Below are 25,381 nucleotides of genomic sequence, written 5' to 3'. Positions count from 1 at the left end.
TACAGACTCTGGTATGATTACCGGCTGTTTCACAACCGGCTGTGATTGGGAGTCCCATAGGGTGGTGCACAATTGGCCCATCATCGTCCGGGTTAGGGTTTGGCTGGGGTAGGCCGCCATTGTAAATAAGAATTTGTTCTTAACTGATTTGCCTGCAGGTTCAGACAGCCTATAGGGAGGAGGTCAGAGACCTGGCAGTGTGGTGCCAGGACAACAACCTCTCACTCAATGTGAGCAAGACAAAGGAGCTGATTGTGGACTACAGGAAAAGGCAGGCCGACAGGCCCCATTAACATCGCCTGGGCTGTAGTGGAGCAGGTTGTGAGTTTCAAGTTCCTTGCTGTCCACATCACCAACAAACGAACATGGTCCAAACACACCAAAACAGTCGTGAAGAGGGCACATCAACACCTTTTCCCCCTCAGGAGACTGAAACAATTTGGCATGGGTCCTCAGATCCATGAAATGTTCTACAGCTGCACCATCGAGAGCATCGTGACCAGTTGCATCACCATCTGGTATGGCAACTGCTCGGCATCTGACTGTAATGCGCTACAGAGGGTAGTGCGTATGGCCCAGTACATCACTGGGGCCAAGCTTCCTGCAATCCAGGACCTATATACTAGGCGGTGTCAGAGGAAGGCCCTAAAAACTGTCAAAGACCCTAGTCACCCAAGTTATAGACTGTTTTCTCTGCTACCGCACGGCAAGCGGTACCGGAGCGCCAAGTCTAGGACCAAAAGTCTCCTTAACAGCTTCTACCCCCAAGCCATAAGACTGCTGAACAATTAATCAAATGGCCACCGGACTATTTACATTGACACCCCCCATCTCCATTTGATTTTACACTGCTGCTACTCGCTGTTTATTATCTATGTATAATCACTTCACCCCTACCTACATGTACAAATGACCTCTAACCTGTACCCCCGCATATTGACTCGATACCGGTACCCCCTGTATATAGCCTTGTTATTGTTATTTTGTTGTGTTACTTTTTATTATTTTTTACTTTTGTTTATTTGGTAAATATTTTCTTAACTCTTTCTTGATCTGCACTGTTTCGTTAAGGTCTTGTAAGTAAGCATTTCACGGTAAGGTCTACCTGAATACCTGTTGTATTCGGCGCACCTGACAAATACAGTTTTATTTTATTTTATTTGAAATAAAGGTTACAAAAATAAATGAAAAAAAAGCTATGAACATCCCATCATGCTTAGGGTCATCTAACATGGCTATGCCCTAGGATGACAATGCCCCATCCACAGGGCATGAGTGGTCACTGAATGGCTTGATCAGCATGAAAACGATGTAAACCATATGCCATGGCCATCTCAGTCACCAGATCTCAACCCAATTGAACACTTATGGGAGATTCTGGAGTGACGCCTGAGACATCTACCACCATCAACAAAACACCAAATGATGGAATTTCTTGCGGAAGAATGGTGTCGCACTCTCCAATAGAGTACCAGACACTTGCCAAGGTGCATTGAAGCTGTTCTGGATCGTGGTGGCCAAACGCCCTATTGAGACACTTTATGTTGGTGTTTCCTTTATTTTGTGTTTTATGCATTTTATAAATATAGGCCTATGGTCTATTGTTTTATGTGTGGAGATTTACTTGTGAACTAAATCTTTTAATCTTTTTACTGACTGGAATTGAAATTGAATCAACGCCCCAGTGCCTTGTCTGCAACTTGAACTTTAGACCCATCTTGTGTACTTTAGTGTGTAAGTCATAAAGTAGATACACATTGGATGTTATGATGTATTTGTATTATCTAATGATGAAGCTGATACATTTACTTTTTAGTCATTTAGCAGACACTCCTATCTAGAGCCACTTACAGTAGTGAATGCATTCTAAACATTTTATACATTTTTTCTTTCCGTACTGGTCCCCCATGGGAATCGAACCCACAACCCTGGCGTTACAAACACCATGCTCTACCAACTGAGCCACACGGGACAATGACTACATGTTCAGACAGGCAATATGATAAAAAATGAATATCCAATGATGATAATGATAGCCTGTTCATTTTATTGGAGACAATTAGTAGTGTGAATGAAGGCTATCTGCAACTAGTAAGATTGCATGTATGCAGGCCTACAGTAGACAGGGTAGAGGGTAGGAAATGTAGTTTTGATCAGTGTTTCCCAGAGTACCCTAATTGAGGAAGGACCTGCCATACCGTATAAAATCATTCCTTGGACGACCAGATGAGCGCTTCTATAGAGGGAAGGTCTTGTGTAGAGTTAGCCATAGTGTGGCGTTTCAATGTCAATTAATTTCCTTGAGGGCAACCATATCGAGGACAAATGTTTGGGCTGTGGTCGACTTTACTGCGAAAGTTTGTGTTACATTCATTTCTGGCAGACAAATTCATTTGACAGATTAGTTATATTTTATTGCAGGCTTTACAGGAACAGGAACAGGAACAGGAACATGACATTGAAATGTCCACAGAGAAATAGCAACCAGTCTGTTGGCATTCCAAAAGAGGTTCCTCTACTCTATAGAAAAATAAAATATGATTCATGATATTATAAAGGGGGCTGTATATTCCAAAACCCCAAAAGCCTAGTGCAAAATCAGTTTAGAACTTCACAGGTTGTGGTTATGCCTTCTTTAGTAGCCTCCAGGCCTAGACATGTTATTTTCTGACTAGCCTCACATTTAAACAAAACTAAATCACATTTAAGCAAATATGAAAATACATGTACTGCCAAGAGATAGATAGCTACCAATGTGACAATCAATCAACTGTTTCACACAGTCACATTAAAGTACAGATAACTGACAAAAAAATGGAAACACAAATAAATGATTGATACAAAGTATATTGAAAGCAGGTGTTTCCACACAGGTGTTGTTCCTGAGTTTAAGCAATTAACATCCTTATGGTCAAGTATAAAAATGCTGGGCAGGGAATTATTTTGGCTACCATGGCTATGCCTCCTGACAATGCCCCTACTCAGAAGGCACAAATGGTATGATGAGCATGAAAATTATGTAAACCATATGCCATGGCTGCCTCAGTCACCAGATCTCAACCCAATTGAACACTTATGGGAGATTTTGGAGCAATGCCTGAGACAGTGTTTTCTACCACCATCAACAAAATGCCAAACCATGGAATTTCTTGTGAAAGAATGGTGTCGCATCCCTCCAATAGAGTTCATAGACACTTGTAGAATCCATGCATTGAAGCTGTTCTGGCTCGTGGTGGCCCCACACCCTATAAAGACACTTTATGTTGATGCTTTATTTTTCATTTTGGCAGATACCTGTAATTTTGTTATAGGAAAGGAATTACACTGTATTTTAAAGGTTCAAGGGGAAATGACTCCACCTCGTGGCTAAAAAAAAACTGAAACATGGAGATATACTGAAGGACAATCAACTTTTCAAGCTTGTGCCTTGTCTTGATTCAAGCTAAATTATTTGTTTTCATATATGGCTTTTGAACACACTGTTCTTTCACATCAGGACATTTTCTCAAATCTAACATGGAGCTGAAAGTCTCTGCCTTTGATCCTTTTGTAGATTAACTTTTCATAGGCACTTGATTACTATCTGTTCCCGAGCGCATAAAACCTTATGTAATGATTGGAGTCTGTTGAATGGAGAAAACACTTTTCTTTTTTGCACAGCGGTCCCTTGTTCTGATTTCTGACTGAAAGATAATGCTTGTGCTATGTTACTGTATACAGTGCATTCGGAAAGTATTCAGACCTCCTGACTTTTACCACATTTTGATACGTTACAGCCTTATTCTAAAATTGATGAAATATTTTTTTTCCCTTATCAACCGACTTACAATACCTCATAATGACAATGCGAAAACAGGTTTTTAGAAATTCTGGCAAATTTATAAATAATAAAAAACAGAAATACCTTATTTACATAAGTATTCAGACCCTTTGCTATGAGACTCGAAATTGAGCTCAGGTGCATCCTGTTTCCATTGATCATCCTTGAGATGTTTCTACAACTTGATTGGAGTCCACCTGTGGTAAATTCAATTGATTGGACATGATTTGGAAAGGCACACAGCTGTCTATATAAAGTCCCACATTTGACAGTGCATGTCAGAGCACAAACCAAGCCATGAGGTCAAAGGAACTGTCCCTAGAGCTCCGAGACAGGATTGTGTCGAGGCACAGATCTTGGGAAGGGTACCAAAACATTTCTGCAGCATTGAAGGTCCCCAACAACACAGTGGCCTCCATCATTCTTAAATAGAAGAAGTTTGGAACCACCAAGACTCTTCCTACAGCTTGCTTCCAGGCCAAACTGAGCAATCGGGGAAGAAGGGCCTTGGTCAGGGAGGTGACCAAGAACCTGATGGTGGCTCTCACAGAGCTCCAGGGTTCCTCTGTGGATATGGGAGAACCTTTCAGAAGGACAACCGTCTCTGCAGCACTCCACCAATCAGGCCTATATGGTAGAGTGGCCAGGCGGAAGACACTCCAAAGTAATAGGCACATGACAGCCTGCTTGGAGTTTGCCAAAAGCCAACTAAAGGACTCTCAGACAATGAGATTCTCTTTGGCCTGAATGCCAAGTGTCACTTCTGGAGGAATCCTGGCACCATCTCTACGGTGAAGCATGGTGGCGACTGCATCATGCTGTGAGGATGTTTTTCAGCGACAGGGACGACTGGGAGACTAGTCAGGGTCAAGGGATAGATGAACGGAACAAAGTACAGGCAGATCCTTGAAGAAAACCTGCTCCAGAACCTCAGAACCTCAGACTGCGGTGAAGGTTCTCCTTCCAACAGGACAACAACCCTAAGCACAAAGCCAAGACAATGCAGGAGTGGTTTCGGGACAAGTCTCTGAATGTCCTTGAGTGGCCCAGCCAGAGCCTGGACTTGAACCCGGTCGAACATCTCTGAAGAGTCCTGAAAATAGCTGTGCAGCGATGCTCCCCATCCAACCTGACAGAGCTTGAGAGGATCTGCAGAGAAGAATGGGAGAAGCTCCCCAAATACAAGTGTGCCAAGCTTTTAGCATCATATCCAAGAACACTTGAAGCTATAATCACATCCAAAGGTGCTTCAACAAAGTACTGATTAAAGGTTCTTAATTCTAAAAGGTCTGAAATGTAATATTTCATTTAAAAAAATGGTTGCAAATCTTTTTGTAAAACCTGTTTTTGCTTTGTCATTATGGGGTATTGTGCGTAAATTGATGAGGGGAAAAATACAATTTAATAAGGCTGTAACGTAACAAAATGTGGAAAAAAATGTAAGGGGTCTGATTACTTTCCGAATGCAGTGTCTGCAATCAGGATTGAACACAGAGAAAACAGCTTCTCCTGCTATATTTGAAGCTGATATAGTGCACAATGGATTGCATTGCAGAGATCTGTGTCCCAATTTCACTTTGCAAACTGCTGCAGATAGCCTCCGTCACTGGATCGCAGGGATCAGGGGACCACACTCTGTGGTCAGACCCCTGAAAATAGGTTTTTTTCCTCCTCTGACAGCAGTGTGTGTGTGTGGGCGTGTGCGCGTCTCTGTGTGTATGTGTGTGTTTCCATTTGCAAGCATGTACATGTTTGTGTTATTATAATCAGCAGCTGGGTAGACAGTGGGACAGTTTTTGGCACACAGAATATGCAAGTTTAACGTACACTATTCTTAGACTTTAAAGAAAGATCTACTGTAATTCTCTGATCTATAAAACATAAAAACATACAATGTGCAATTATCTATTATTTCAAGGCTTTTCCCAAATTGTGATTTAAAAGGTGTATCTTTCTTTTGCATCAAGATCAATATTTGATCACAGTTATATTGTCCATATTTCAAGCTTGGCCAGGCTCTTATTGCTCTAACAAAAAACATCAGTTCTCCCAACGGTCACAATCTTAAAGCTCAGTCTAATATGCGGAAGCTCTCAAGATCCACTCAACCCACTCCCAGTGAGCTTACAGACCCCAAGGTCTCTCTTCCTGTGGTGCTCTTGGAGCTGTAGACCAGACAATCCTCCACAGTTTCCCCCGTTTTGGGCTGCTGCTCCTGGGTTTGTATGGCCAGCCTGGTGCCTTCTGAATGGATCCACTTGGAGTTTGCCAACACATCCATCTTTAGCCCCAGTCTGTATTACACTACTGGTAAAACGTTTTAAAACAACTACTCATTCAAGGGTTTTTCTTTATTTTTTATTATTTTCTACATTGTAGAATAATAGTGAAGACATCAACACTATGAAATAACACATATGGAATCATGTAGTAACCAAAAAAGTGTTAAAAAAATCCAAATATATTTGAGATTTGAGATTCTTCAAATAGCCACCCTTTGCCTTGATGACAGCTTTGCACACTCTTGGCATTCTCTCAACAAGCTTCATGAGGTAGTCACCTGGAATGCATTTCAATTAACAGGTGTGCCCTCTTAAAAGTTAATTTGTGGAATTTATTTCCTTCTTAGTGCGTTTGAGCCAATCAGTTGTGTTGTGACAAGGTAGGGGGGGTATATAGAAGATATCCCTATTTGGTAAAAGACCAAGTCCATATTATGGCAAGAAGAGCTCAAATAAGCAAAGAAAAATTACAGTCCATCATTACTTTAGGACATGAAGGTCAGTCAATATGGAACATTTCAAGAACTTTGAACGTTTTTTCAAGTGCAGTCGCAAAAACCATCAAGCGCTATGATGAAACTGGGTCTCATGAGGACTGCCAAAGGAATGGAAGACCCAGCATTACCTGTGCTGGAGAGGATGAGTTCATTAGAGTTACCAGTCTCACAAATTGCAGCCCAAATAAATGCTTCACAGAGTTCAAGTAACAGACACATCTCAACATCAACTGTTCAGAGGAATCAGTGTGTGAATCAGGCCTTCATGGTCGAATTGCTGCAAAGAAACCACTACTAAAGGACACCAATAAGAAGAAGAGACTTGCTTGGGCCAAGAAACACGAGCAATGGACATTAGACCGGTGGAAATCTGTACTTTGGTCATGAGTCCAAATGGGAGATTTTTGGTTCCAACCACCGTGTCTTTGTGAGACGCAGAGTAGGTGAACGGATGATCTCCGCATGTGTGGTTCCCACCATGAAGCATGGAGGAGGAGGTGTTATGGTGTGGGGGTGCTTTGCTAGTGACACTGTCATTTATTTATAATTCAAGGCACACTTGAATTCTAAAGGCACACTTGAATTCTCAAGGCATACGCCATCCCATCTGGTTTGGGCTTAGTGGGACTATCATTTGTTTTTCAACAGGACAATGACCCAATTACCAAGAAGGAGAGTGATGGAGTGCTGCATCAGATGACCTGGCCTCCACAATCCCCTGACCTCAACCAAATTTAAATGGTTTGGGATGAGTCGGACCGCAGAGTGACGGAAAAGCAGCCAACAAGTGCTCAGCATATGTGGGAACTCCTTCAAGACTGTTGGAAAAGCATTCCAGGTGAAATCAAATCCAATTTATTTTTATATAGCCCTTCGTACATCAGCTGATATTCTCAAAGTGCTGTACAGAAACCCAGCCTAAAACCCCAAACAGCAAGCAAAGCATGTGAAAGAAGCACGGTGGCTAGGAAAAACTCCCTAGGAAAAACTCCCTAGAAAGGCCAAAAACCTAGGAAGAAACCTAGAGAGGAACCAGGCTATGAGGGGTGGCCAGTCCTCTTCTGGCTGTGCAGGGTGGATATTATAACAGAACATGGTCAAGATGTTAAAATGAAGCTGGTTGAGAGAATGCCAAGAGTGTGCAAAGCTTTCATCAAGGCAAAGGGTGGCTATTTGAATAATCTCAAATATAGATTATATTTTGATCTGCTTAACACTTTTTTTGGTTACTACATGATTCCATATTTGCTATTTCATATTTTTGATGTCTTCACTATTATTCGAAAATGTAGAAAATAGTAAAAATAAAGAAAAACCCTTGAATGAGTAGGTGTTCTAAAACTTTTGACTGGTAGTGTACCTGCTCCAGTTCTGTCTCTGGGCAGGTCCTCTCTCCTGCTGTGTCTGAAAGTCCTGTCTGCTCCCTCCTCTCTTTCTCAGCCCCTCTCTCGTTCTCTGTCTGTCTGGTTCTACACGGCCAAGTCATCTGGTCGGACCCGGCTGCTGGTACCGCTGGTCTTGCTGAAGCGGCGTTTGTCTTTCAGGTAGCTGGTGTGCAGCAGGGTTGGCGCGGAGCACCCGTTGGGCATCTCCCCTGGCATCTGGGTATAGCTCATTCTCAGGAATCCTCCCTCCCCTTCCAGGTCGTCATGGGAATGATGGCGCTCGGTGGCCATGTTGACGGAGTTCTGCTGGTGTGCCATCCTGTTGTTGAAGGGGTGAGAAGGCATGGAGGTCATGGGGTTCATGGGGGTCACCGTATCCGACGATGCCAGGCACTGGCTGAAGTCAGGGGGAGGGGTGCAGCCCGGGGAATTGTGATGGGGCGGGGTGTCGGGGTCCCTGGTGACGGCAATGGCCACAGCATTATGGGTGCGGTTCTTGAGGGCGGCATGGGTGCGCTTGCACTTCCTGATACGCCTGTAGGCCAGGTGGTAGAGCTCAACCACAGAGAGGAGCAGGGAGACACCAGACACCACCAGCATGAAGACGATGAACACGTTCTTCTCTGTGGGCCTGGACATGTAGCAGTTGACTGGGTTGGGGCAGGGCCAGGCCTTGCAATGGTACAGAGCCCTGAGGAAGACTCCATAGATCATGTATTGGACCACGATGAAGGTCACCTCCATCACTGTGCGGATCAGAATGCTCAGAATGTATGTGGATAACAGCGCTCCCCGCAGGCGAACCTGCCCTGACGCCTCCAGCACCTTCCCACAATCCCTCTGCTGGAGGTATGCCTTCTCCCCTGATACGCACCCCCCCTCTCCTCTCTCCTCCATCTCCTCCCTCTTCTCCTGCTCCCTCCTCTTTCGTTTCTCATCCCTCCGCACGATGTGCATGGCGTGGCCCATGTAGATCAGTGATGGCGTGGATACGAAGATGATCTGTAGGACCCAGTAGCGGATGTGTGCGATAGGAAACGCCTGGTCATAACAGACGTTGGTACAACCGGGCTGCTGGGTGTCGCACAGGAAGTCACTCTGCTCGTCTCCCCAGGAGGACTCTGCGGCCGTGCCCAGGACCAGGATCCTGAAGATGAAGAGGACGGTGAGCCACACCTTCCCCACTGACGTGGAATGTTCTTGAACCTCCTCCAGGAAGTTCCCCAGGAGACTCCAGTCCCCCATCACTACTGCTCACTGGTCACTGGCACACACCTGAGAGAGGAGAAGAGGGAGAGAGAAAGAAAGAGGGGCAGGGTGAGGGTAAAGGAAGAGAAAGAGATGGGTCAAGGAGGGAGGGAGAGATTGGAGAAGAGATAGTGAGTGAAGAAGAAAGAAAATAGGGAGAGAAAAGAAAGCAGATAAAATGACTAGTGTGTGTGAGTGGCATGGTATGCATGTATAAATAGCCTGTGATTGGCCTGGAGACTGGACACGACACAAATGCCTGAGAAGGAATCTTTTCCCACGACACACACAAACATACTGTATATTTAAGGACATTTCAAAATAAATAGTGAGGTTATTTCTGATAAATGATATACAGTAGTTGGATGTTTGTGTTTCTATTCCTGACACTGACACATTATAACCAGACAGAAAGGGTGAGGGGCCATAGGGCAGGACAAGGCTAGGAGCTAGTGACCCCGAATGTTAGAAATGGATTGGAATTCTGTGCCCCTGACTTAACCCTACAATCTACAACATCTCCTCCATATTGTCCAGAGCACAGCAACGGTCATTGGTCACCATGTTTGTACCGGTTAATTGAAGCCTTTGATGTCACTCGCTCGTCTCTCCGTTCCACTCCTCCTGTGATTTGTATCAGTGTGTGTGTGTGTGTGTGTGTGTGTGTGCTGTTGCCCCCTGACCGCAGTATGAGTGAGACTTTGCGTGTATCTACTGTCCCTATAAGGCATCTCAGCAGACCGCTTTATGAGTGTCATGAACACCCCAATCATCGAAGTACGCACTAAGTGAACTGATTTCAATTTTTTTACTACAATTATTCAACAGGTGAAAATAAAGTAGACACACACACACACACACACACACACACACACACACACACACACACACACACACACACACACACACACACCGTCCGTGTTTGGCTGGGGTAGGTTGTCATTGTAAATAAGAATTTGTTCTTAACTGACTTGCCTAGTTAAATAACGGTTAAATAAAATAAATACATATGACCATGAGAGGTTTGGCAGTACATCTCTAGCTCTAGATGTCACGACGTCCACCGAAGGTGTCTCCTCTCCCTGTTCGGGCAGTGCTCAGAGGTCGTCGTCGCCGGCCTACTAGCTGCCACCGATCCCACTTTCCTTTTTCGTTTAGCAATGTCTGGTTTGTCACACCTGTGTCTTGTTGTGTCTGATTCGGTGGGTTTATAATTCCCCGCTGCAGGGTAGGCTGTGTGCGGGATTGTTACTAGTTAGTACAGTAAGGGGTGCGTGCCTGCACCAGGGGATTTTGGTTTCGTTTTTGAACGGTATGTGTTTTACCTTGGACACTTGTGTTCGCTAGATTCGGAGTTTAGATTTCTCCTCTGTGTGAACTGTGTGTTCCCATTCCCTGTGGGTGGATGATACATTTCGTGTGGTTACCTTGTGCGTTTTGTGCGGTGCCTTTGGGACCGCCTGTGTTAAAATACATTTGATTCCCTGGAACCCTTCTGCTCTCCTGCTCCTTATTCCACACACATCCCCCTCTTGTAAGAGGTTGTTACAGAATCCCGCACCAATCAATCATGGAGTCAGCAGCAGCTGATGCGCCCTCCACGTCCATGGAGGAGCGCGTTCTACATCACACCACCGTCCTCCACCGTGACAGCCATGGATCAGGTGATGGCAACGATGGAGAGATGGGAGAGGGGTGGCCTGCCTACCCCTGCACCCACCGCGTACCACCCTACACCATCACCTGTGCCGGCACCATCCGGGCCCAGCGATATTCGGCTCGCCCTCCCGAGGGAGTACGATGGGACGGCTGCCGGGTGCAAGGGTTTTCTGCTCCAGCTGGAGCTGTACCTGGCAACCGTTCACCCGACTCCTTCGGGAGAGGAGAGCGTGAGCGCCCTTGTCTCCTGCCTGTCCGGTAAAGCTCTGGAGTGGGCCAACGCGGTCTGGGAGGGACCAGACTCGGCGAGGGACGATTACCCAGAGTTCTGGGTGAGCGTCTGTTCCATCTGCGGCAGGAGACAAGGAGCGCTCAAGATTTCGCGCTGGAGTTCCGGACCTTGGCCATCGGCTCGGGGTGGAACGACAGGGCCCTGATTGACCACTATAGGTGTAGCCTACGTGAGGACGTCCGCAGGGAGCTAGCCTGCAGAGACGCTACCCTCATCCTGGACCAACTAGTGGACATGTCCATCAGGTTGGATAACCTGCTGGCTACCCGCGGGCGTCCGGATAGGGTCCTGTTGTTTTCACCCCCCAGCACCTCTGCTCCGACCCCCATGGAGTTAGGAGGTGCTGCAGTGAGGGCGACCAGGCGCCGGATGTGGTCGGAGAGGGCACACTGCCGACCGGTGTTGGAGGGGCTCATCTGGGAATCAAGATGGCCAGCAGAGCAATGCTCGGACACCTCAGGTGAGTCAGCACCAGGCTCACCCAGAGCCCCATGTTGGTCACATGTATGTTTTAATTTCTTTCCCTGAGTTTTCTCCCCATTCCCAGCATAAGGCGCTAGTCGATTCAGGCGCAGCAGGGAATTTTATGGATCGCGGTTTCGCACATAGGTTAGGGATTCCCCAGGTTCCGCTGGACAAACCTTTTCAGGTGCACTCCCTAGATAGTCGACCATTAGGGTCAGGGGTGGTCAGGGAGTCCACGGCTCCACTGGACATGGTTACGCGGGGGGATCATGAGGAAAGAATTGGTTTTTTCCTCATTGATTCTCTTGCGTTTCCGGTGGTGCTGGGGATTCCCTGGTTGGCCTTTCACAATCCTACCATTTCGTGGCAACAGAGGGCTCTAAAGGGGTGGTCAGAGGAGTGCTCAGGCAGGTGTGTGGGAGTTTCCATCGGTGCAAAGACGGTGGAGAGTCCAGACCAAGTCCCCACCGTGCACATTCCTCCCGAGTATGCCGATTTGGCTATCGTCTTCTGTAAGAAGAGGGCGACCAAATTACCACCCCATCGACGAGGGGATTGTGTGATAAACCTCCAGGTAGACGCCGCACCCCCCAGGAGTCACGTGTATCCCCTGTCACAGGAGGAGACAGTGGCTATGGAAACATATGTCTCTGAATCTCTGAGGCAGGGTACATTCGGCCCTCCATGTCACCCGCCTCCGCAAGTTTCTTTTTTGTGAAGAAGAAAGGAGGAGGGTTGCGTCCGTGCATTGACTATAGAGGTCTAAATTCGATTACGGTGGGGTACAGTTACCCACTACCTCTCATCGCTACGGCGACGGAGTCATTCCACGGAGCACGCTTTTTCACAAAATTGGATCTCAGGAGCGCGTATAACTTGGTGCGGATCGGGGCGGGAGATGAGTGGAAGACAGAATTTAGCACCACATCTGGCCATTAAGAGTACCTCGTCATGCCGTATGGGTTGAAGAATGCTCCAGCCGTCTTCCAATCCTTTGTAGACGAGATTCTCAGGGATCTGTACGGGCAGGGTGTGGTGGCTTATATCGATGACATCCTGATATACTCCGCTACGCGCGCTGCGCATGTGTCTCTGGTGCGCAAAGTGCTTGGGCGACAGTTGGAGCATGACCGGTACGTCAAGGCTGAGAAATGCGTGTTCTTCAAACAGTTCGTCTCCTTCCTGGGGTATCGCATTTCCACATCAGGGGTGAAAATGGAGTGTGACCGTATTTCGGCCGTGCGTAATTGGCTATAGGTTGTTACACTAGAGTTAGCCAAATGACAACCCTTAAGAGAGGTCCCTTTTGAGTGGCTTTCTTTAAGAAATCATATTGTTTGGGATTGCTTCCTCTGAGAATAAGAACAGGAAGACTGAGACCGCTCAGCCCTCTGCAACCTCTGCTCTGTTCCGATTCTCAGCGTAGCTAAGATTCCGTTCCCACCATGACAGCCTGTGTGTGAGTATTCAGACAGACTGACAGACTAATTACTGCTCCTGTGATGGGTCTGTACCCCCGTGCTCCTGCTTCTACCTCTCATCCCTCTTATTCTCCTCTGAGCGACCATGCCAACTCTGTCTGGGAACAGCAACAAAAAAAACGGTCAAATAAGATCAAGTATCCAATTCGCATAGCGCCCCAACAGATCCACAGATGACACAATCTCTATTGCAGTCCACACTGCCCTTTCCCACCTGGACAAAAGGAACACCTACATGAGAATGCTGTTCATTGACTACCGCTCAACTAAGGACCCTGTGACTGAATACCTCACTCTGCAACCAGGCGGTGTCAGAGGAAGGCCCAGAAAATAGAATGTTCTCTCTGCTACCGCATGGCAAAAGGCTCTGGAACCAAAAGGCAATTTAACAGCTTCTACCCCCAAGTCATAAGATTGCTGATCAGTTAATCAGTTCATCAAATGGCTACCCAGACTATTTGCATTGACCCCCTTATTTTATTCTTATCTATTCTTATCTATTCTTATTTTTTGCACTGACTCTCTTGCACAGGCTCAGTGTACACTCACTGACTAACCACACACTGACACTCCAACACACACACAAGCATATTGATGCTACACACACAAACACACATATATTCACATTCCACACATTCTTGTCGTGATGTGTGTTTGTCCTATATATAAATATATATATATATATACATATTTTTTGTTAATTTTTTATTTTTTAAATTTTTTTATATATATATATATATATATATATATATATATATATATACTGCTCAAAAAAATAAAGGGAACACTTTAACAACACAATGTAACTCAAAGTCAATCACACTTCTGTGAAATCACTGATTGACAATACATTTCACATGCTGTTGTGCAAATGGAATAGACAACAGGTGGAAATTATAGGCAATTAGCAAGACACCCCCAATAAAGGAGTGGTTCTGCAGGTGGGGACCACAGACCACTTCTCAGTTCCTATGCTTCCTGGCTGATGTTTTGGTCACTTTTGAATGCTGGCGGTGCTTTCACTCTAGTGGTAGCATGAGACGGAGTCTACAACCCACACAAGTGGCTCAGGTAGTGCAGCTCATCCAGGACGGCACATCAATGCGAGCTGTGGCAAGAAGGTTTGCTGTGTCTGTCAGCGTAGTGTCCAGAGCATGGAGGCGCTACCAGGAGACAGGCCAGTACATCAGGAGTCGTGGAGGAGGCCGTAGGAGGGCAACAACCCAGCAGCAGGACCACTACCTCTGCCTTTGTGCAAGAAGGAGCAGGAGAAGCACTGCCAGAGCACTGCAAAATGACCTCCAGCAGGCCACAAATGTGCATGTGTCTGCTCAAACGGTCAGAAACAGACTCCATGAGGGTGGTATGAGGGCCCGACGTCCACAGGTGGGGGTTGTGCTTACAACCCAACACCGTGCAGGACGTTTGGCATTTGCCAGAGAACACCAAGATTGGCAAATTCGCCACTGGCGCCCTGTGCTCTTCACAGATGAAAGCAGGTTCACACTGAGCACGTGACAGACGTGACAGAGTCTGGAGATGCCGTGGAGAACGTTCTGCTGCCTGCAACATCCTCCAGCATGACCGGTTTGGCGGTGGGTCAGTCATGGTGTGGGGTGGCATTTCTTTGGGGGGCCGCACAGCCCTCCATGTGCTCGCCAGAGGTAGCCTGACTGCCATTAGGTACCGAGATGAGATCCTCAGACCGCTTGTGAGACCATATGCTGGTGCGGTTGGCCCTGGGTTCCTCCTAATGCAAGACAATGCTAGACCTCATGTGGCTGGAGTGTGTCAGCAGTTCCTGCAAGAGGAAGGCATTGATGCTATGGACTGGCCCGCTCGTTCCCCAGACCTGAATCCAATTGAGCACATCTGGGACAACATGTCTCGCTCCATCCACCAACGCCACGTTGCACCACAGACTGTCCAGGAGTTGGCGGATGCTTTAGTCCAGGTCTGGGAGGAGATCCCTCAGGAGACCATCCGCCACCTCATCAGGAGCATGCCCAGGCGTTGTAGGGAGGTCATACAGGCACGTGGAGGCCACACACACTACTGAGCCTCATTTTGACTTGTTTTAAGGACATTACATCAAAGTTGGATCAGCCTGTAGTGTAGCTTTCCACTTTAATTTTGAGTGTGACTCCAAATCCAGACCTCCATGGGTTGATAAATTGGATTTCCATTTATTATTTTTGTGTGATTTTGTTGTCAACACATTCAACTATGTAAAGAAAAAAGTATTTAATAAGATTATTTCTTTCATTCAGATCTAGGATGTGTTTTTTAAGTGTTCCCTTTATTTTTTTGAGCAGTATATATATATATATATATATATATATATAATATTCTTTTTTTAAATCCCAGCCCTCATCCCTGCAGGAGGCCTTTTGGTAGGCCATCATTGTAAATAAGAATTTGTTCTCAACTGACTTGCCTAGTGAAATAAAGGTAAAATAAAATAAAATAAAATTCCTTCACACTCTTCACACATGCTGCTACTCTCTTGTTTATTATCTATGCATAGTCACTTTACCCCTACCTTCATGTACATACGACCTCAATATCCTTGACTAACCAGCAATGGTGTAAAGTACTTAAGTAAAAATTCTTTAAAGTAGTACTTAAGTAGGTTTTTTGGGTATCTGTAGTTTACTTTACTATTTATATTTTTGACAATTTTTTTATTTTACTTCACTACATTCCTAAAGAAAATAATATACTTTTTACTCCTTACATTTTTCCTGCCACCCAAAAGTACTCGTTACATTTTGAATGCTTAGCAGGACAGGGAAATGGTCCAATTCTCACACTTATCAAAAGAACATCCCTGGTCATCCCTACTGCCTCTGATCTGGCGGAGTCACTAAACACAAATGCTTTGTTTGTAAATAATGTCTCAGTGTTGGAGTGGTGCTCCTGGCTATCCGTAAGTAAATGAAAAACAAGAAAATGGTGCTGTCTGGTTTGCTTAATATAAGGAATTTGAAATTCCTTATATTAATATACTTACTTTTATACTTACTTTTACTAAGTATATTTTAGCGATTACATTTACTTTTGATACTTAAGTACATTTAAAACCAAATACTTTTAGATTTTTACTCAAGTAGTATTTTACTGGGTGACTTTCACTTTTACTAGAGTCATTTTATTTTATGGTATCTTTACTTTTACTCAAGTGTGACAATTGGATACTTTTTCCACCACTGCTAACCCGTACCCCTGCACATTGACTGTACCGGTTCCCCTTGCAAATATCCTCATTATTGTTATTTTTATTGTGTTATTACTTGTCCTTTAGTTAACTTTTTTAAAACACTGCATTGTTGGTTAAGGGCTCGTAAGTAAGCATTTCACGGTAAGGTCTACACCTGTTGTATTCAGCGCATGTGACAAATACAATTAGATTTGATTTGAAGTCTGAGAAATAAACAGTCAGAAATATCAAGAGTGACTTAAGGGTGCGGGTCTAAAGCGATCAGAAAGTTAACAGTAAACTAGAACAGCATGTGTGATACACTGTGTGACAGCACAATGAAAGGCTACAGAGCAACAATATATGTGGTGAAAACAACAGACTTACTGGAAGGCTCAAGACACAGAATGACGGACTTTAACAAAAGATGACCTCACCACTTTGAGCAAAGTTCATCTGAACATACTATAACTTGTGTTGACTAACTAAACACAACACTACTGTATGTAAACGTCTGGCCTCATATTGATAGTAATATTGCAGTGTTGGCCAGCCAGGCTACACAGCCAACAGGTTGTGTTGTAAACAGGTGAGGAAACCCTTTTGTCAGACCAGTCTTGTAGGAAAACGACTGTTTTAACTCCTACCTCCTGCCATTGTGAAGGCCTGGCTCTCACTCCCTTCCTCTAGTCTAGGCTAGCTCCTCCTCAGTTCTTTGTGGCTCGCTGTAAACACATTATCTGATCGCTACCCAAAGCTTTGATGACAGTTGGATGTAGAAAGGCATGTTCTGGCTGTGATTTTTTTTTAAAGGACCCCATGGCACTATAAAAATCCATGTAATATGGTCTAACAATGACTTATCTCTGAACTCAATTAATGAAATCACTTTGCAAGAAATTATAGAGCATGGAATTTAAGAGCTCCTTGTTGGGAAGAGGCCTAATTTTAAATTGATGAAAAAGAAAGGAAAATTAGGAAGGGTGGAGGTGAAGAGGAGTTGTTAACAAAAAGTGGTTGGCTAAAAGCGAAAATATTTGGTTCAAATACAAAGGGGAGGGATGCCCTTTTTGCCCCTGGAAAAATATGTTAAATAACAAACAGTCTTGCGTATGTGTCATTACTTCAACAGAAAAAGTTTAGAGAGAATGTCCAGTAATTTGTACACTTAACTACTTGGTACAGTAGCTGCCCATCTTTGCCGTCACATTTGAGATTGTTCTATTCCACTCCTGGGTGCCCAGTAATAAATAGGAATTTACTGTAATACACTATACCCACTGTACACCGTCATAGCTGTCATATTGGTTTATAATATCTGTCTCTGAGTAATGGACACTTTGGCAATGAGGTATCTAACAATGCACACACTGGGCATAGCATACCACTCAGATATGTCTCTGACATTGATCAGAGCACAGGGGACGTTACAGAAGGAAGCACCTGTGGTAAGGACTACTCAACGTTGGCCTGATTGGAATCCATGCTACAGGTCTGCCACCGCATTTAACCACAGTAAGGTGACTGGGAACATGGACTAGTACAAACAGACCAGCTATGACCTCCGTAAGTCAATCAAAGAGGAAAAAAGATGTTACAGGGACAAAGTGGAGTCGCAGTTCAATGGCTCAGACACGAGACAGATGTGTCAGGGACTACAGATAATCATGGATTATAAAGGGAAAATCAGCCCCAATCTCTGTAGCCAATGTGAGTAGAACACTTTAACCCTCGCAAAGCTGCTGGCCCGGACTGCATCCCAAGCCGCATCCTCAGTGCATGCGCAGACCCGCTGGCTGGAGTGTTTACGGACATATTCAATATCTCCCTATCCCAGCCTTCTGTCACCACTATCGCCTCGTAGCACTTACTTCTGTCATCATGAAGTGCTTTGAGAGGCTAGTTAAGGATCATATCACCTCCACCTTAGCCAACATCCTAGACCAACTGTAATTTGCATACAGCCCCAATAGATCCACGGATGACACAGTCGCCATCGCACTGCACACTGACCTATCCCATCTGGAAAAGAGGAATACCTACACTACATGGCCAAAAGTATGTGCTCGTCAAACATCTCATTCCAAAATCACAGGCATTAATATGGTGTTCTATGCTGTAGCGTTAAGCTTTCTGGAACTAAGGGGCCTAGCTTCACTGGAACTAAGGGGCCTAGCCCAAACCATGAAAAACAGCCCCAGACCATTATTCCTCCTCCGCCAAACTTTACAGTTGGCACCATGCATTCGGGCAGGTAGCGTTCTCCTGGCATTCACCAAACCCAGATTCGTCTGTCGGACTGCCAGATGGTGAAGCTTGATTCATCACTCCAGAGAACGCGCTTCCACTGCTCCAGAGTCCAATGGCGGTGAGCTTTACACTACCCCAACCGACACTTGGCATTGCGCATGGTGATCTTAGGCTTGTGTGTGGCTGTTCGGATATGGAAACCGATTTCATTAAGCTCCTGACGAACAGTTCTTGTGCTGCTGTTGCTTCCAAAGGCAATTTGGAATTTGGTAGTGAGTGTTTCAACCGAGGACACAACTTTTACGAGCTATACGCTTTAGCACTTACGGGTCCCGTTCTGTAATCTTATGAGGCCTACCACTTCGCGGCTGAGCCGTGAACATTTCCTAAACATTTCCACTTCACAATAACAGCACTTACAGGGGCAGCACTAGCAGGGCAGACATGTGATGAATTGACTTGATAGAAAGGTGGCATTCTATGACGGTGCTTCGTTAAAAGTCACTGAGCTCTTCGGTACGGGCCATTCGAGTGACAATGTTTGTCTATGGAGATTGCATGTCTGTGTGCTCAATGTTATACGTTTGTCAGCAATGGGTGTGGCTGAAATAGCTAAATCCACAAATTTGAAGGCATGTCCATATACTTTTGGCCATGTAGTGCACGTAAGAATGCTATTCATAGACTACAGCTCAGCCTTAAACACCATAGTACCCTCCAAGCTCATCATTAAGCTCGGGGCCCTAGGTCTGAACCCCGCCCTGTCAAACTGTGTCCTGAACTTCCTGACAGGCCGCCCCCCAGGTGGTGAAGGTCAACACCTACGCCACGCTGATCCACAAGACAGGTCCCCACAGGGCTGTGTGCCCAGTCCCTCTCATGTACTCCCTGTTCACCCATTGTGTGGCCATGCACATCTCCAACTCAATCATCAAGTTTGCAGACGACATCACAGTGGTAGGCCTGATTACCAACAACGACGAGGTTTAGAGCCCTGGCGGAGTAGTGCCAGGAAAATAACCTCTCCCTCAATATAAAAAAAACAAAGGAGCTGATTGTGGATTACATAGAGGAGACTGAAGAGGGAGCATGCCCCCATCCACATCAACAAGGCTGCAGTGTAGAGGGTCAAAAGCTTGAAGTTCCTTGGCGTGCATATCCCCGAGGACCTGAAATGGTCCCACCACACACACACAGGGATGAGGAAGGCACAACAACGCCTCTTCAACTTCAAGCGGCCAAAGAAATTCGGCATGCCCCTAAGACCCTCACGAACTTCACCAGATGCCACATTGAGAGCATTCTGTCGGGCTGCATCACCGCCTGGTACAGCAACTGCACCGCCTTGAACAGCATGGCTCTCCAGAGGGCACACTGCCTGCCTTCCAGAACATTTACAGCACTCAATGTCAAAGGAAGGCCTAGAAGATCATTAAGAACCTCAGCCACCCAAGCCACAGTCTGTTTCCTCTGCTACCATCTAGCAGATAGAGACAGTACAGAGCTGGGACTGAGAGACTGAGAAACCGCTTCTATCACAAGGCCATCAGACTGTTGAACAGCCATCACTAGCCGGCTACCTGCCCGGTACTCAGCCCTGCACCTTGAGACTAATGCCCCATGTACAGTATATAGAGTCATTGAACTCTGGTCACCTCATAATCTGTTTTATATACTGTTGTTTAGTAACTGTAACTGGGATTGTTATGTCTTGATTCTATTTTTGGTTATTGGTGTATTTGTATTGTATTTACATTTACATTTACGTCATTTAGCAGACGCTCTTATCCAGAGCGACTTACAAATTGGTGCATTCACCTTATGATATCCAGTGGAACAACCACTTTACAATAGTACATCTATATCTTTTGGGGGGGGGGAGGGTGGGGGGGGAGGGTTAGAAGGATTACTTTATCCTATCCCAGGTATTCCTTAAAGAGGTGGGGTTTCAGGTGTCTCCGGAAGGTGGTGGGGTGTGAAGGTGAACGGAAAGGATGGAGCAACGAACCGCCCTTGCTGTCTCTGTCTGGCCGGTTCCCCTTTCTCCACTGGGATTCTCTGCCTCTAACCCTATTACAGGGGCTGAGTCACTGGCTTACTGGTGTTCTTCCATGCCGTCCCTGGGAGGGGTGCGTTACTTGAGTGGGTTGAGTCACTGACGTGGTCTTCCTGTCTGGGTTGGCGCCCCCCCTTGGGTTGTGCCGTGGCGGAGATCTTTCTGGGCTATACTCGGCCTTGTCTCAGGACGGTAGGTTGGTGGTTGGAGATATCCCTCCAGTGGTGTGGGGGCTATGCTTTGGCAAAGTGGGTGGGGTTATATCCTGCCTGTTTGGCCCTGTCCGGGGGTTTCATCGGATGGGGCCACAGTGTCTCCTGACCCCTCCTGTCTCAGCCTCCAGTATTTATGCTGCAGTAGTTTATGTGTCGGGGGGGCTAGGGTCAGTCTGTTACATCTGGAGTATTTCTCTTGTCTTATCCGGTGTCCTGTGTGAATTTAAATATGCTCTCTCTAATTCTCTCTTTCTCTCTTTCTTTCTCTCTCTCGGAGGACCTGAGCCCTAGGACCATGCCTCAGGACTACCTGGCATGATGACTCCTTGCTGTCCCCAGTCCACCTGGCCGTGCTGCTGCTCCAGTTTCAACTGTTCTGCCTGCGGCTATGGAACCCTAACCTGTTCACCAGACGTGCTACCTGTCCCAGACCTGCTGTCCCAGACCTGCTGGAACCCTGACCTGTTCACCGGACATGCTACCTGTCCCAGACCTGCTGTTTTCAACTCTCTAGAGACAGCAGGAGCGGTAGAGATACTCTCAAAGATTGGCTATGAAAAAGCCAACTGACACTTACTCTTGAGTTGCTGATTTGTTGCACCCTCGACAACTACTATGATTATTATTATTTGACCATGCTGGTCATTTATGAACATTTGAACATCTTGGCCATGTGCTGTTATAATCTCCACCCGGCACAGCCAGAAGAGGACTGGACACCCCTCATAGCCTGGTTCCTCTCTAGTTTTCTTCCTAGGTTTTGGCCTTTCTAGGGAGTTTTTCCTAGCCACCGTGCTTCTACACCTGCATTGCTTGCGTTTTGGGGTTTTAGGCTGGGTTTCTGTACAGCACTTTGAGATATCAGCTGATGTAAGAAGGGCTATATAAATCAATTTGATTTGATTTGGTGATTGACTCCGCTGTCCTGGCGTCGTGAGGGAGCTTGTTCCACCATTGGGTGCCAGAGCAGCGAACAGTTTTGACTGGGCTGAGCGGGAACTGTGCTTCCGCAGAGGTAAGAAGGCGAGCAGGCCAGAGGTGGATGAACGCAGTGCCCTTCTTTGGGTGTAGGGACTGATCAGAGCCTGAAGGTACGGAGGTGCCGTTCCCCTCACAGCTCCGTAGGCAAGCACCATGGTCTTGTAGCAGATGCGAGCTTCAACTGGAAGCCAGTGGAGTGTGCGGAGGAGCGGGGTGACGTGAGAGAATTTGGGAAGGTTGAACACCAGACGGGCTGCAGCATTCTGGATGAGTTGTAGGGGTTTAATGGCACAGGCAGGGAGCCCCGCCAACAGCGAGTTGCAGTAATCCAGACGGGAGATGACAAGTGCCTGGATTAGGACCTGCGCCGCTTCCTGTGTAAGGCAGGGTCGTATTCTGCGAATGTTGTAGAGCATGAACCTACAGGATCGGGTCACCGCCTTGATGTTAGTGGAGAACGACAGGGTGTTGTCCAGGGTCACGCCAAGGCTCTTAGCACTATTTCCTGACATTCTACTGAACTGTTGGAACTAGTAAGATCAGTGTTCACTGCACCTGCCATAACACCTGCAAATCTGTGTAAGTGACCAATAAGCTTAGATTTGATTTGAGAGAGGATAAGCTAATGAAACCATAGGCTGCATTGGCATAGCGAGAGTCTGGGGTCTGTATTGTAGTCTATAGAGATAGTTATTGTTAACAAAAAGAGAGTGAGAGTAGCCTGTATGTTTAGAGATGGGGTTTGAGGTTGGACAGTAGGCCGACACACTTTGCATTTGTAACGGTTGTCCAAAGGAGTAAACCAAGGTGCAGCGTGGTAAGTGTTCATCTTGATATTTATTTTTTCTCAGAACACTTAAACAAATAAACAATGGTAAACGACCGTCACGTCTTGCAGGCTTACCGAGCAGTACAAAAATAAGATCCCACAACTCAAGGAGGGAAAAAGGGCTCCCTAAGTATGGTTCCCAATCAGAGACAACGATAGGCAGCTGCCTCTGATTGGAAACCATACCTGGCCAAAACCTAGAAATATAAAACATAGAATGCCCACCCCACACCCTGACCTAACAAAATAGAGAAATAAACCGTCTCTCTCAGGTCAGGGCGTGACAGCAATAAGTGTGGTTGGACTACATTTAGTGAACATACTGTAAACACAGGGCTAGAGAGGTTTGGAAAAGTGGGTGTGATGCCCGAACTCATACCATAGGGGCCTTTAGTGGAGTAGCCTATAGATAGAGAATGGATCAGGAACCCAGAACATCAGCAAATAACAAGAAGAACACACCGAGTGATATGGACAACCTGTCGTTCAGTGTAGTAGTATTTACAGTAGTTTTTACATACATGGACATTGACTGGACCTGGGCTGGAGAGCAACCAGGCTATAGTCCATAGAGATGACATGACTAGCAAACTGCATCAATAATGTGTGGTGGTAACTGATGTCCTAATTAAGAGCAGGTACAGACCCAGTAGCAGCAGCAGCAGGGTTGAAAAAGCCACCGGAATGGATGCAGTGTTTTCTCTCAAAGCAAGCCAGGGAAGGAAGCAACACAACAACAATAAATCCTGTCCGATGCCTCTACCCTCCTCTCCTTTTCTCTGCCTGGGCTCAAAGCATTGCCTTAGAGGGCAGTTAGTGATTTTACAGCTGGAGATCAACCACTGCATTCATGGGACTGATCTCTACAATTTATAGCTGTCTTGTAAAACACTGACTGTAGGACTTTTTTCTGCCTTAACCAATGCCATTTAACAAGTGATGACTCATTTGAAAAACCAAACCCACAACCTCAGAGCATTGAAGACTGGATAAAGGATGAACTATCTACAAGGAGCTCCCGCAAGGAACTCCCGCAAGAGTAGTATCATAACTGGACAATCTACCTTACTGAACTATATGAAACTACATATCTATGTACAACTATCCTGAGTTTCCATATAAAATGATTGCCTCACACTGAAAAGACTGAGAGAAGTCAGTCTTGCTCCAAAACATCAACCCCTCTATCCCCTATTCTTTCCAACCCCTTCCCATCACAAACCCCTCTGCCACCTCCCTCACCATAATCCCATCCACAATTTCTCCTTCCTCTCCACGTATCCACCAGACAGGAACAACAGGGGCAGGGTTGATTTACACATTGTCCCTTTACTGCTCTCATCACTAGTCTGATCCATAGACATTAAAACCAGTAGATAGTGATAGCAATGACATCATCGACATATTCCTAGGGAAAACTCCTGATGGCGCATGAAGCCACAAGTATTTGAATTTGAAGCACGCCATATTGCTGAATGGCACCAAAAAAAAAAATCGCTGAAGATCATGGTGAAAGTGGCCGTAACTAGCAAAGGTCGATGTAAACGTTTTCATCCTGCCTGAGATAGTCAACCCAGTCTACCGGTCGTAATTGGTCTGTGTCAGCACGTGGTCCTGTGTGATGACAAGTGTGCGCTCCGAGAGCGAAACGAGATGGGTGGGGCTAAAGCTTAAGAGGGTATGAATGATGCTGAATGGGTGTAGACAAAGAAGAGCTCTTCACTAGATACCAAAACATTCAAAGGCCATTTTCTCAAAAGTGAGTTTACAAGTTGATCAACTTTAAAAGCAGAATTACTTTCCCATGGTTCCTCAAATGCAGTGTATGATATATAATTTTGTAGCTCTGAGTCTTTACTTTTATCCAATGTAAAAAACACAATTTCAAGTTTTGCTACATAAGACCAAATCCAGGTTGTGAGTCACAAATGTAGTAGTCAGAATGGATCACTATTTAATGAAATATCTCAATTCGTAGCGATCTTTAAAAGAATTCACTGTAGGGATCGTGCTTGATCATAATAAACACATTTTAAAGGCCAATTTACATAGGCTTTCTAGAGTAGACCAGTAGCCAACCAGCTGAGCTCCACGCTCCAGAGTGGACACTGGGGGCCTGGAATGATCAGTGACGCACATCCTCTCTGTCCCCATAGAAGACAACAATATATAAAATACTATGCCTTCAGATAGTATTCATACCCCTTGACTTTTTCCACATGTTGTTGTGTTACAGCCTGAATAAAACAAAATGTGTCACTGGTCTACACACAATACCCCATCATGTCAAAGTGAAATAATGTTTTAGAATTTTTTACTAATTAATAAAAAATGAAAAGCTGAAATGTCTTGAGTAAAGAAGTATTCAACCCCTTTGTTACGGCAAGCCTAAATAAGTTTAGGAATAAAAGTTATCTTAACCTTTTTACTGCTGTGGGCTAAATCACACAGTGTTTATTGGTAGTCTTAAACAAATCTACTTTGAAACAAAAGTATACACCTAACACACATGGTTATGGGCTTAAGAAAAAGAAGATACCTGTACCATGTCAGATATAGAGTTGGAAAGTATTACATTTTGAGTTTGAGTCCCAATATTACACTTTCTACACATCGCAGAACACTGAAATATAACAAACCGTTTGACATAGAAACACCGGATTTCTGCCGTAAAAAAATTATAATGTTGATTAATTATGAAATTAAATATAAAAAAAAAGAA

At 45.4% G+C, this 25,381-nt stretch overlaps 1 protein-coding gene and 1 non-coding gene across 2 annotated transcripts in view; both read right to left on the bottom strand.

Moving 5' to 3' along the window:
* Positions 1-1,899: 1,899 nt before the first annotated feature.
* trnat-ugu (transfer RNA threonine (anticodon UGU)) lies at positions 1,900-1,973 on the bottom strand. Its single transcript has one exon. It is a non-coding gene; the product is annotated as a tRNA-Thr (tRNA).
* Positions 1,974-2,388: 415 nt separating this feature from the next.
* Positions 2,389-25,381, bottom strand: part of LOC106582114 (gap junction alpha-5 protein) — a 30,127-nt gene continuing 7,134 nt past the window's right edge. The window contains exon 2 of the mRNA XM_014164867.3: positions 2,389-9,259. Coding sequence (XP_014020342.1) covers positions 8,069-9,229 — 1,161 coding nt within the window. The 5' untranslated portion in view covers positions 9,230-9,259 and the 3' untranslated portion in view covers positions 2,389-8,068. The remainder of the gene's footprint in view (positions 9,260-25,381) is intronic.

Source organism: Salmo salar, chromosome 21 (genome assembly GCF_965601325.2).
Source record: "Salmo salar chromosome 21, fSalSal1, whole genome shotgun sequence".
Lineage (NCBI taxonomy): Eukaryota > Metazoa > Chordata > Actinopteri > Salmoniformes > Salmonidae > Salmo > Salmo salar.
This window is presented reverse-complemented; position numbering and strand designations above follow the sequence as displayed.